General features: G+C 39.0%; 1 protein-coding gene across 1 annotated transcript in view; it reads left to right on the forward strand.

The window, feature by feature from the left end:
* Positions 1–1,068: 1,068 nt before the first annotated feature.
* The window catches only part of MTMR10 (myotubularin related protein 10), a gene marked incomplete at its 5' end in the record, with an annotated part of 33,543 nt that continues 20,433 nt past the window's right edge, over positions 1,069–14,178 (forward strand). The window contains one exon of the mRNA XM_010149360.1: positions 1,069–1,129. Coding sequence (XP_010147662.1) covers positions 1,069–1,129 — 61 coding nt within the window. The remainder of the gene's footprint in view (positions 1,130–14,178) is intronic.

Consider the following 14,178-nt stretch of genomic DNA (forward strand, 5'->3'; position numbering starts at 1 on the left):
GCAAGCCCACGCTTTGGTTGAGGGGCAGAACTCTTGTCAAAATAAAGTCTTGATTAGAACCAGGCAATGCGAGATTTTGGGAAGTTACGAGCAATGGTTCAGGTGTTCGGGCTTTCGTGGTGCGGGGTGGGATCGGCGTTGCCGTGTCGGCTCTGTGGAGTGCTGAGGGGAAACAGCTGGTGCTTGTCTGGTATGCGAGTAATTAAACCCGTCACTGTAGCCGTCGTCCCACGTTTAAAACTTGTCTGACGGCATAAATAAGAAGATCAAGTGTATATATGAACTATATATAGTAGAATACTGTGTGTAATGCATATAGTATCAAGTGTGCCTGATAGAACCACCAGGATTGTTCGTGTGGTCTCGGTGTGCACTTGATTTATTTATTTATTTTAGACGAGGCAGGAGCTCTTCTAAACAGTTGACATGTTGACTCACTCCTACTTAATCACAAGTTCTTGGTAAAAGTGAAATGTCGATGCAAAGTAGTTCTAGATATTCCTAGTCCTGGCGAATGGTGATATCGCTGTCAGTGTAGGAGCCATAGGTGTTAAGGTTATTTCACTGAAGTTTCCAGCCTTTTTACAGAAGTACTTTTATTTTTAAGGTATGGAATTCAAATTCAAGTAGGCCAAGTAGGCTTGTATGTGTCTAGGCCTTGGTTTTTTGGAAGCCTTTCCTATGTCAGAAAGTCATGCATGTTACAAGTTGGAGAGTTTTGTGCAAACTCGATTGTCCAGATCTCTATAAAGCTTGTTGTAGGACTTGAGCCTTTATGGAATGTCAAGCCAAATTGTTTTTTGTTTGTCCTGTGACTTGTTATAGCCTAGCTCACACAGTTATTTAAACATTAGCACTTCAAGTATCATATTGTTATTCTGGTGCAAAGCTAAATGTACCCAAAAACATCAATATCTTTACAGACAGCTGTTGCTGTAATTGGATCTGAGCTCTCTAACATCAGCTTTTTAGGTTAAAAGAGAATTTCTCTTTTGCCCAAATAGATCAGATTTGTGTCTCACTGTGAAGTTCTGATTCTTAAGTAAACTCTCATTTTTTCTTCTTCAGACAGAAGACCATATAGCATCAGAACCAAGGATTAAAAAACTGGAACCAGTACTTCTACCAGGTAGGCATAAATCAGGAATTTGACAGATACCTCAACAGGATATTTTTAAGCCTTTTGTTTTTTATAATAGAATTGGGAAATTGTCAATAGTTTTCGCTATTCTACAGTGATTATTGATTTTGGTATATTTTATTCTTACATTCCCTCAAGGAGTATGCTAACTTCTAAGTAGGAAAATCTAGTGATACTTGTGTCTGTAGAAAACTGTTCTAAACTGCCTGAAACGCTAAATAAATACACAGGCAATTTTGCCTGTGCAGTGCTTTAGTATACGTAGGGTAATGTCGTGGGTTTATCGTGAGTATTTGAAATGAAACCGTTGTAAGTTTTGTAACACATAACACCTTACGGAAGACTGATAATAATTATATTTTTGTGAGACAGTCAGACCTTTACCTATGTGCAGAATGCACTATCACACCGTGTGTTATAGTCTTCTTTTATTTTAAAGGATAAATATTCATAGAATTTCCAGTAGGTAGGTGTGATTGACTTCTGTATTGGAAAACTTTTAATACCATCTTTTTTCATTTGCTTTTACTGAATATGCAGCTGTTAGGCAATTTCAGAATTTGTATGTGTCTTTAAACCTGTGCAGAATAACCTTTTTAGTGTGTGGATGAGAAAAGCAATCTTTTTATTATTGTTCATAATTACATAGTTATAAAAATGCAGGATATTGCTGACTTCCATATTTTAAATAAGAAGTAAAGTTTGGTAAATGACATTTTGAAGAATGAGGATTTCTAAAAGCCTTTTTCAAATACTGAAGGAACAGTCTACTGTTCTCAAGATCACTTTCATTGCAAACTGTTTATCACAGCAATAAATTTGGCTTGCTGTTTCTAAGGGTAATTTTGGGTTTAAAGCAATGGTATACTACATTTTCTTTCTTAGTATTCAGATTATATGTTAACCAATATGAATTTGCACATGCATACTAATGTAGGAAGCTCTTTCTATCATGTTGTCTAGGTTGATAAAACATGTTAACTCTTAAAGTGACCAGTAGAACAAGCAAGTTACTCTTAAAAATTATTTCTGACACTACTTCATATGGGACTGTTGTGAATTAAGTAGTACTAATTGAGATGTGATATGGTCCAGTGAGGTACTTCAAACTTAGGAGGCTGAAGTATTGTGGAAGAGGTTCAGCTGAAAGCATAAATAACAACTGACAGACACCCTTCATCAAGCAAAATAATACAGATTTTGCTTGAGGCATAAATACCTTAAAATATATTGCTACGATTGCTCACTGTTTGAAATACAGTAGTACTTTTATGCTTGCAGAACTTCTGCTTACCACTCAGCATCTTATTGGTTATGTTGCAGTTGATACTCATCCAAGGTCTTTGACTCACAAGGAAGTGACTGCATGTTCTTCTCTGAGACATTCCACAGAAAATAAAAGGCAGCGGGAGACTGCTTCTCTCAAAACGTACCGCATCTTGCCTTTGCTGTGGGACGTGTGCACGAGCAGTTACGGCAAACAGCTTCCGTGCAGAAACTTGCAGCGTAGCGCACTCTTTATTTGTGCGACGCCCAAGTGCACTTAAAATGGTGCTGACTAGGTTTGTTTTTCTCAACTGGCTTGTATTTATCCCATGTTTTCGTCATTTCCCTTGTCTACACTATCTTTGAAATCTGCATTTGGCTTTTGGGACATTTGTAGCAAGCTGCCCCGGGTTAGATAGAAACTGACTGAATGAGTATGACTCACCACAGAATTAAAATTTCCACCTCTTTATCATTCTAGGTGTTGTTTTTAATTATTTCATAATAAAATTCACTGCTCTGTGTAGCCACAGAGGGCTCTGATCTTTTCATTTTTGTGAGCATCAGTCTGTTTGAGGGTGGAGGGGAGTTTAGAATTGAATTATTTTAAATGACTTAAATGAAACTCTTCCTGTTTAAAGTTAAGCACTGGCCTAACCCTGCTTTTTTTTTTTTGCCTTTTTTTTGTTTCTGTCATCAAATGGTGCAGTAGGAAACTGTATAAACAAGTACACATTGTACTGTTAGATAGACTGGCTTTTGGATTTGTCATAACCCAAGTTTCTGGCCAAATTCCAACTCATTTAATTATGTTGAGGCTGACTTGTACTCCCTTGCAAGTACACTTTGAGTATGGTATTCCCAATATCCTATCCTTAGTAGTTGTGTGAAATTGCTTTTGTTCTCAGGTACTGAGATAAACTTGCCCAGCTGAATGTTTATTATGCTGCTTTAATTGGTGGAGCTTTTAAGGAATTCTTTTGGGATTAAAAGCACACACAGTTACTGGCTTTAGTAATCTTTGAAACTGCAAATAGTTGTATTAAGCCTCTGATTCCTAAAGCATGGTTGCTTTGAGGGAGTAGCTTGCTAAAAATTGAAATTCCAAAGTAGCTAAGTACCCTAGGGTCTAGCTTGCATTTCTGTGCAGTGCAGATTAGGAAAGGGAGTTCCAGACATGGAAATAATGAGAGTCAGAGTCAAGTTACAAAATGAGGAGGTCTTTATTTAAAAAAAAAAAAAGGAATAATTTACTTTGGAATCAACTTTTAACCTGTAGAGTTTGTTTTTAAAGTTTCCTCTGGGTACCAGAGGAATAGAGATGCATCTCTCCAGCTTTTGGAACAAAAGCCTGTATTCTCATGGAACTGTGTGCCCTGAAGAGAGTGGTGTTTTAGGAAAAGCAAGTAAAAACCTTGGTTGTAAGTGGCATCACTGGTACTGCATTAGGGAATACCAAATTCTATAAAATTATTTGGTTTAATTTAATTCCAAAACACTTGATATGGGTTTCTGGTTTGAGAGAGTTAAAAAATGTTGTTTTCTTTCTGCAGTTCTGTTCTCCTAGTGTAGCTCTCTGGTCACGAGTTTTGCAGTTAGTTGAAGAGGTGGCCTGTGTAACAGTTTCACCTTTTTACCCTTGTCTGTTTGCATAGCTTGTTTTATAAGCATGTCAGAGGGAGAAAATAGAGAAATAACAGCTAGTCTGCCAGTCAGTCTGTTAAAGTGGTAGTAGTACTTGCCTGGATAGTAGGAAGTCAGCTTGTGTACTTCAGGGGAGAGTGAAGCTGAAGTTGTTAAACTTGAAGCTGTGTTTTGTTCTGGTAATCAGTTGTAGCTTATTTTCCACAACAATGTCTAGCATTTTTGAGTTGTGGTGGTGGTTTAACCCCAGCTGGCAACTGAGCCCCACACAGCCACTTGCTCACTCCCTCCTGGTGGGGTGGTGGAGAGAGAATTGGAAGAGCAAAAGTGAGGAAATGGGTGGGTTGAGATAAAGAGAGTTCAGTAGGTAAGGCAAAAGCCATGCACACAAGCAAAGCAAAACAAGGAATTCATTCACCACTTCCCATCAGGAGGCAGGTACCCAGCCATCTTCAGGAAAGCAGGGCTCCCTCACACATAACAGTTACTTGGGAAGACAAACACCATAACTTTGCACCCCCTCCCTTCCCTCTTCTTCCCCAGCATTATGTGTTGGGTGTGACACCATATGGTCTGGAATGCCCCTTTGGTCAGCTGTCCTGGCTGAGTCCCCTCCCAACTCCCTGTGCATCCTGAGTCTACTCACTGGTGGGGTGGGGTGGGGTGAGCAGCAGAAAAGGCCTTGACTCTGTGTAAGCACTGCTCAGCAGCAACAAAAACCTCCCTGCGTTCAGCGCAGATCCAATACTAGATACTAGGGAGAAAAATTAACTGTATCCCAGCCAAAACCAGCACAGGTGTCAACTTAAGCATCCCAAAAAAATAGTACAACATAACTGGAATGTAACGCAGGCTGTGTTCTCGTGACTTGAATGGCAAAGCAGTGCACAGAGAGGGGCAGTGCATGGATGGGTAATGAACCAGTCCAGTGTCTGTACTGTAAGCAGTGCCACGCTGTGGTTTAGGCAAGATCAGGCAAAAAGATCCTTCCTGTTTCTCACACAGTGTTCTCTGCAAGAGATGGTGTAACTAATGGAACATCTGGGTAAGTGTGAGAAAAGGATTGTTCCTCTGGAATCTTAATACCCACTTGTAGTAATCATTATTTTGAAGTGTTACTCAGTATACTAACTTGCTAGTAGATTAAGTTGTTACCTGTAAGTGTTTAGAAAACAGCTAGAAATGGTGTAGTTCTGTGTGGTTTTATACAGTAAAATTATAGAAGTAAACTGAAATAGAGTAGTGGCTTTTTATCTTTAGGACTTGTTCACATTAAGGCAAGTTAAAGGAGTGTTGGTGGTGAGTGCTGTTGCAAAGCAGAAACAATATTCATAGTTTCATGTGTCTGGAGAATGTTTCACGGTCAGGTAGTGGAAGTCAACTTCAGTGTCATCACTGATGTGCGATCACACCCCTGGTGAGTTTTTAAATGGTCACAAGTACGGCTGGGTCCGATGTTACCTCTTGCTGAGGTGGCTGCCAGCAGGCATGCAGGAAGAAGGGACAGGACAAGCAGCACTCCCTGCTTCCTTCAGTGTGTGGCATGGGGAGTTTTGGAGTGATGTGATGGGAGATCCAAGTGATGAGTCACAGAGCATCATAGAGACAGTTCTGTCAAGTTTAATTCCTCTTGCTGGGTTTTTCTTACATGCTTCCAATTGCTTTCTGTAGTCATGTAAACTTCTATCACCCACAGCTTCATGTGGTAAGGACTTCAGCAATGGAATTATGCTGTTACAGACTACTTTGGTTTGTTTTTTTCTGCACTTACCACCATCTAGTTTCTTTGGATAAATCCTAGTTCTTGTATGACACAGCAAGTATCAAGCCGTATTCCCTCATTTCATGTGATTTGTAATTTTCAGACTCATGTCATATGTCCACTCGGTTTTACTTCCCTTTAGCTTAGTTGTCTTAGTTCGTCCTAAGAAGGAAGCTTTCATATCTGTAATCACCCTTCTGCTTACCTCTGAACATCTTCCAGTTGTGCTGCGTTCTTGCTGAGGTGGAATTACATACCACGTTGAAGATTTTTGCCACTGGATATATTCAGCTTTTATTTAATAATGCCAATTTAATTGCCTTTACCAGCTGCTTTTTAGTGTGGGTTTTGTATGCATGTGCCCTTAGATAGGCAACTGCCTGTAGAAATTTAATTGTGGGAGGTTTTAAAGACTGTATCATGGAAAGTTTTAGTCTTTTAGAAGTGCCTGATTCTCTTGCAAGTTAGCTCTAGCTCTTTTTCTGTTTTGGTGGGGTTTCCCCACCCAACCCCAGCTTTCTGCAAATCCTTAGTACATTAAGTCATGTGTTCCAAAGCAGCTGCAACACATCTCGTGATAGGAGAAGGAAGTACACTTTTTGGTGAGGCACCCTTGTGCGTTAGTACCCCAGGTATGTTCACTCCTGGCAGCTTTGAACCCCTGCACCTCTTTCTTGGCATTTTCTTTTGGTCTTGGTGTCCCGGAGCTGGAAAGCAGACGTCATGGTGTTGTTTGTGAGTGCACAATGCCAGCACTGTGACGGGGAAGGGGGTTTAGAAACAGGGACCAAGTTAGTGAAGTTAATGTGTAACCCCAGAGATTTGTCAGGTCTGCATTTCTTTGTATTAGAATTGTAGAATTTGTATTTGTATTTTGGTTTAACACCTCAAAGGGGAAACTGGGATTGTTTAATTGCTTGGCACAAGTAGTAATGCTGTTAGTGTCAGTGCCTTTTTCGATGTCTATTTCTGCTTTTGGTTGTTGATTTTCAAGCAGGTATTGCTTGATCTGTTAGGATGTTCATGTGTTGATGGTGAGTAGCCACAGCCTGTGGATGCTGATAACAGTGGACTTGAATGAAGTCAGTTTCTGATAGCTTCCAAAGCATATTTAGCTGTTGATTCTCCCTTCCAGTGTTGTGGTGTGCTAGCCAGGGCACTCATAATCATTGCACAGCTGATGAAGACAACATATTGCAAAGTTAAGGTGTTTGCCTGTATCAAGTTTGTTATTTTAAATTGAAATGTTATTATAAATGTTTGTTTTTAAAGTTAGTGTGTGATACTAGACAAGAAAGTGAAATAGCTTTTTAATTTCAACTCGTTTTCAGGAGTCAGTGTCATACAAGAGCATGAGATAATTTTCAACATTGCAGAATGGCCAGATTAGAAAACCAGAATGGCAATTTGGAAAGTAATCCAACCCCCTAAAGCTGTTCTAAAGATGATTTTGTGTGTGTGTGTGTCTACACGAAGATTACCAAAAGTTTAATTTAAATAAATTATTCAAATTCAGTAGATTTGAAATCTGAAACAGCAGCTTTCTGGAAACTAATCTTTCATCCTGCAAGAAGTTTAAAAATGAACCAAGCATTTGACTTATTTTTGGAATAAATGAGGCCTCACTTACAGTAAGTATATAGTAAATACTCTATTATAGCTTTTTTGTTTGTTTGACTCAAAGTAAATTTTCAGGCATGCTTTGGGTTCAGTTAATTGCTTGTTTTGTTTTTGGTTTTGCTTTTTTTAAGGATTGGCGTGATATAAGTACTACCAAGGCAGTCTGCATGTAGAATCTAAGTTCCAGATACAGTTTTACAAGTGGATTGTAGTGGATAGAGCCAGTTTGTTCTGCTTTCTTTGTTATGAAAACATAAAGGAGTTTTCTTAAACTTTCTGAATAGTAATAAATTTTAAGTGTTTGTAAATATCTACAAAAATACTTTCCTATTTGCAACACATTAGTTGTAGGGCAATATGGAAATAATTCTTTAAAGGTAAAAGGATAAACATGCTTTAAAATAGAATATTTTAATGTTTCTGCATGTGCATTCTGCAAAACAGATCCCAAGTAATTGGTTTCTGCTCACTTTGTCCCACATCTCTTTAATGCCCCAAGTCAGAAAAGGGGTAAAACGTTAATGTAGATTCTGAATTGTCAGCTGACCGAGCTACTGGGATTTTTGTCTCCTGGCATTTATATTTGCTTCCAGTGAACTAATTTCTAAGGAACATGTGTTTCTATATTGATTTATGTATTAGCCAAACCTGAGTAATTTATGTGGAACCCAGCAATATATTTTAAGTTCAGAACAGCATTTGTAACTTGTGTTGGTGACACAGCTATAAAATAAGAGGCTGAAAACCACAGTCCTCTCAAATTGTTACTGATTATATTGTTTAGGCCGTCAGGCTTTGGGAATCTGTCGTTTTTGCAGCCAGACTAAAAATACACAAAACGCAACACTCCCCTCCTCACTGCATTGTCCGTTGTTAACGTTACAAAACTCTGACCAAATCATTGCCAAAACTTTTTTTGGAGGGGTTGGCGATATGGTTATTTTAATTTGTTTTAAAAATACATACTGATGCCAAGAGGAGCTGTTTATTTTTCTCATTGCAGGTGTGTGTTCCTTTTAGCTATTTGGTGCTGACACTTTTTTTTTTTGTGCAACCAAAGAACAAGCCTGACAAAAAAGGAGGAAAAATAGATGGTTAGAATTGTTTTCAACTGGATCGATTCTCTGATGTGACTAACAGTCTGTCACAAATGGCAGGGCCAGCACAAGGGTTGAGGTGGGAATGAATGTTGACTGTGGAACTGTTTCTGTTTTAGGGGTAATTCTGTAAGCATTATAAGCTTTTTAATCTACTCCAATACTTTGGTTTGGATCTAGTTGCTAATGAGAGCCTTGCTTGTCATGGATGCTCCCTTCTTGCCATGTGAACTCCTGTTGCTTTCCTGCTCTATGTTCTTGCATCCTTCGTTGCATTTGTGGGGCACGGGAAGCTTTTGTGGAGCACCCCATCCTAGTTCAGAAAAGCAAGATCTCTTCAGATCCCTCCCTCCTGTGGTCATTTTTTTATGCAAGGATCACAAAGATCAGCTGTTACTGAACAAATACTGGTTTTAATCTTGTTACCGTGCTGGGAAAAGAAGAGTTGTTCTTTGAAGATTTACATTAGTGTGCAGCTTTGTTTTCACATACCTTAAATCTTTAAATACATTGTAAGAGCTGAATGGGAATTGGAAAAGAGATAAAACTATTTAATGAGTTTACAAATGCTGGGTTTTTTTAAGTTTGGAAGTGGCTGGGCACACTGAACAGAAGATTCATTTAGAAGTGGATTAGAGACATTTACATTTAAATGCTTGGTGCATACTAATAAACTCATACAATTTTGGTATTCTCTCTACAAGAGAACAGCTAAGAAAAGGCAACTAAATGGGTGAAGGAGTTATAGATTTCAGTGACTTATTAATGAAGCTTTTATTGGAAATTCTTACCCAGAAATTTACAGACGTTAATTATTTGCCAATCACGTTGGAGCAGTTTTGGACTTAGATCTTTCAAAATACAAGTGAACTCATTAATGTGCATTTTTAATGGTTAAATGGCTACTTGGATTAACTTTAGCTTTTCTATTGTGAACTTTAGACTTCCACATAAACGAGCTGGTTTTCTGTTGTCTTCATTGATTATAATCACTATAAGGATTATAAGTGAGGAACAGGCGTTCAGTTCTCTAAGTGTATTCAGGTGCTAGGTTTTTAGGAATTTGGGAATTAGATGACTGTGTAAAGTGCTTAACACCCTCTTTTGTCTATGTCTGTGAGACCTTGAACATACACTAAACATAGGCAGGTTTTGAAGTTCTAAATCACTGTTCAATAAGGAAAGCCTATACTAAAAACTCTATGCTTATGCTTCTAGTACCGCATTGAACAAGTTCCTTTAGCAGTATGTAGTGTACCTGCAAACTTCCTGAGTGGGTAGGATTCACATTATTCATTTGTGGAGCCTGATTTCAGCCATTCATTTCCTCTAGCAAGTATCAGGTGCTTAATGTGCGAGAAATACTGTGTGCTTGGCATTTCAGTGTATGTGTAGGTGCATGTGTGCACTCTGTGTGTGTATACTCAATGCAGTATAAATGTGTCTCCTCGTAAACTGCTCAGTGCTTTATTTCATTGTGCAACATCCTTGCGTTCAGTCAGTGCTGTTAGATGTGGTGGTCAGTCTGTTTCACCCCCCTACATCAGTAAGGTTGTGGTCCTAGATGCCATTCAACCAACCTCCTTCCCTGAAAACTAGGGTTTTAAGATGTGCTGTTCTGCTATATTCCTTCTGTGTTCGTAGTGGAAGCCCTTTTAGGTGTAAGGGTTTGGCAGCTGCTTCAGTGAGCAACTGAAATCCTGGAAATTACTTGAGGTCTCTGTTGGCATGTTTCTTGAATTTTAAGCTAAGATAATACAGAATCTTAAAATAGCAAACATGAGAATTGCGTATGTAGATGAAAGAGGATGCATCTCCTCCTGCTATAAAGAATCCAGCCCCTGGTCTGGATTTCTGAAATACAGAAATTTCCCATTACAGGTTCTAATGCAGTGCTAGTTCTAGCAGCTCTTGGTTTTGCAGCTTTATCAAACTTATTTACTGTCTGATTGCCCTGTTATTGATAACAAATAGTGAACTGTCAGAAAATCCACTACAAGCGAAGTCATTTTTAGATAGTTAGTGTGATATTTTGCATACAGGTTACTGGATCCAGAGTTCCTGAGGGTAAGTTACGCATTGCTGCCCTCGTAAGATAAACAAAAAAATTAAACTTGATCCTGTGGAGCATGGCACCAAAAATGTCAGAATGCTGTTCAGTGGTAAGCAAACTGCTGCAGAACACCCTTTACTTTAGGATGTTACTGACTAGGGACTGTGTTTCCAAGTTTTGCAGAGATGAATTGCCCTGAAGCCTAGACGCAGTATGACCTCGGGCGGGCGGAGGAACTCGGTGCTGTTGTGCAGCAGCCTTGGTACCTGTTGATCCCTCCTGCTGCTGATCCCCCAGCTGGCATTTTAGCCATGCCTCTGTCTCCAGTTACCATGCTCTGCTTTGAGTTTTGTTTGGGTTGTAGTGGGTTATGCATGATCATGGATTAGATATATACCATGAATTCTCTTCATGTCCAAAACATGAAACAGTCAAATTCCGTGTGCTTTTGGGAGGTTTAGCAGAATTTTGCAGAAGATTAACAGTTTCTGAGGCTGTGTTAAGTGGAAGGTGTATTAGGTAAATAGATCCTTCAGTGTCTCGGGCTATTTTTGTGATTCATGTATTCAGTGTAGAAATATTTTTATTAAACAGGATTAGGCTTTTATATAAGGGTGGCAACCTGCAATTTTTCTTCTGGTTTCCTGTCAGAGTTTAAACAAACTGCTCTTGTCTCCCGAGATCATTCTTTGACTGTTGGAGTCACATGGAAGTGTTGACCGCTGTTCTGTGTCTGGAACAGCTTGTGACTGTTTACTGGAAAAAAGCAGCAGCCACATTGTAAAAGTGTGCAGTGTAATATCTCTGAATAGCTCTGTTGTTGACACTTGCATTTGTAGTTGAGTAGGTGATGTTTCTGTGCAAGAAGGGTTCCTTGTGTAAGACCAACACGTACTACTTCCCTTGTTTATCAACTTTCCTAAATTTGAGTTAAGTTTGTAGGGTTTCAGCCTTTCTATATTGCTCGTTACAGACGTTGAAATGAGGGACAAAAGCCAAGTAAATGTAAAATTCCAAACCTGCATTTAAAAAATAAAGAAGTTCAATTTCTAGGGGCTTTTGACAACTGCATCTATTGAATTTGCACTGCTGACTGTCGTGCTTCACTGTAAGTGTTCAAACCCTTTGGTTGCGATCGGGATGCATGCACTCAGTCTTTCCATATTGTAATGCTCGGGTTCAGAACCGACAGTTCCACGTTAGGGCTGTAAACTTGAGTTCAGAGAAGCAGCTAGGCCAAACAATCCAGAATGTGTTTTCATTGGATGGCATGAGAATAAATTAAGTTCCACAAAAATAGGATTAGTATTAACATGTTGTAGTGTAGCCACACAGGTCTGAGGAATGGATGGGGAAGGTAAAAAGGACTGGATTTGGTAAGGAGAATGATATAACAAGCATATGCTAAACTGTAGTAGGTTCAAATTGAAGTTCACATGAGAGCAGTGATGGATCTCTTACTTCTCTACTGTTTTGTAGCATCAAAGACATGAAGTACTGAAGTAGTTTGGTATTAATAATCTGTGCTTTTAGAAAGACTGTGGTACTAAAAAATATTACACATGATAACAGGTATGAGAATGTTACGTGGAAAAACCACATATATGGAAGTTGCATTTAATTTTATGGTGTGGTGTATTTTTCTCTCCATATATTTTTATTAGCAATGAAGTGATACACCGGACGTACTGAGAGAGCGGGAAAAGTAAAAACTGTTTACGTTTAGAACAACTGACTGGAGAGGGGAAGCCTCACAGGCAGAATGGGACTGAGAACTTGACATCGAATAGTTGAAGATTAACACCAACCATGAGAAGGAGTTGCTTTAATATGCAGTTTGGGCTTTTACAGTTATTTAAGTAAATAGCTTATTAGAAGAAATGGTGGGCATTAAGAAGTTTCGTGCCAAACTGCTGGAAGTATTGAAATATTTTCATTACAGTGTTAGAAGAAGTAAGGCTTGTCCTGCTCACGTACCCCATTATAAGACATTGTTTTCAGTTGCTGTGGACTTGGTTGAACTTTAACTATTTGTACTGAAGCCGTCAGAATCAGATCTTGGTCTTTTTTCCCAAATTCAAAAGCTTAATTAACTACAGTTTAGTAATGCTTGAGAAAAGATTTTAAAGCTCCAGCCCATCTGTCTGTAGAGCATTTTCCAATTCTTGCCACTTCTGGCACAGATTTTAGATTCTGCATGTATATGATAACCACAGGTCAGCGCAACTTGTCCCAGAATACTCAGCACAATTCTGCCAGCTCAGTGCTGCAGTTAGTCCAAGAAATTTTTGTAGCTGTTTACCACAACCGAAGTAAAAGCAGGGATGCTGCTGCTGCTGCCCTTAGTGACTTTGAGGCTGGTGCCTAATCATATTAAGGGTAGGAGAGCTAGTAGGGCAGCTGAACTAAATAGCTTAGGGTGAGGAGCATGCGAGGAGACTGAGTCTCAAGACTAGCAAAAGGTGCGTTTCTGCTCAAGCGGTTGGAATGCTAAAGGCAGTTCCTGGAATGTATTTACTGGGGTGCAGCGGTAACTGCCTGAGGACAACTGTAGATCAGCAGACAGGTGGGAGGTTTATTCAGCGCTTACACCCATACTCACTGGGCATACCTGTAACTGATTACAGTCACCCAGAAACCTGACTGCTTTCTTGCCAAGCGTAGGACACTCTAAGATCACATTTTGGGCAACTGGGACTGAACGTGCCCAACCTGTAGAGAGCAAACTAGGCTTTAGCAATCTTTAGTCCTTAGTCTTTTTTTAAACAAAAACCTATGGCTAGTATAAAATGGTATTTTTCTGGAACACACTTCCGCTCCCACACTAATCATGGTAGACAGTAGCAGCAGCAGGTGGCTGATCCGATGACTGAAGGGAAAACCCTATACAGGAGTAAAAATAAATGACCAAGTTTATTTCCCGAAGTAAACATGAAATTACTATATTCAGCTTTCAGAAATCTCTGTTGGGGAATTAAAAAGTAACGTTATTTGTAGCAATTTAGCTTTTCTTTTTAAATGCTCCTCGGTCTCATTTGCCTCTATGCTTTTTTATTTCATAGCTTATCCCAGATGAATTAGCATAATTTTGTTTTTCCATCTTGCAAAAGGAAACGGTTGGTCTCCTTCATTAGGTGGTCACAGAGACTGAAATGGTGAGGAGTGTTCAGTGTTCGCGTTCTGGTTTGTCGTTGATGAAATCACCTGAAAAATCTGTTTATAAATGTAAAACTAGATGTGGATGTGGACTGGTTATTCTCAATTCTTAAATAAGTTCATGAAACTCTCCAACAATAGCCAGCTAATTTCGGTTTTTAAAATAAATGCTAGCTGAAGTACATGAATATATGTTTTTGTTTAAGGACAGTGGTGTCCAAACCGTTGCATTTTTAATAGTGATGAATTGCAGATTTTGATCTCTGGGTATAAGGAAAGTAATGTTTGTTGTTTGGTGGAGGTTTTTGGGTTGGTTTGGGTTTTTTTAAGCTACTGCACAATATTGTCATTTTTTGGAACAGTATGGTATTTTTCACCAGAATGGTGTTAGTTAAATCCCAGGTTTACCCAGAAGCAGTGTATAACTTGAAACTGGGAA

The sequence above is a fragment of the Eurypyga helias genome, unplaced genomic scaffold, assembly GCF_000690775.1.
Source record: "Eurypyga helias isolate BGI_N326 unplaced genomic scaffold, ASM69077v1 scaffold17953, whole genome shotgun sequence".
Lineage (NCBI taxonomy): Eukaryota > Metazoa > Chordata > Aves > Eurypygiformes > Eurypygidae > Eurypyga > Eurypyga helias.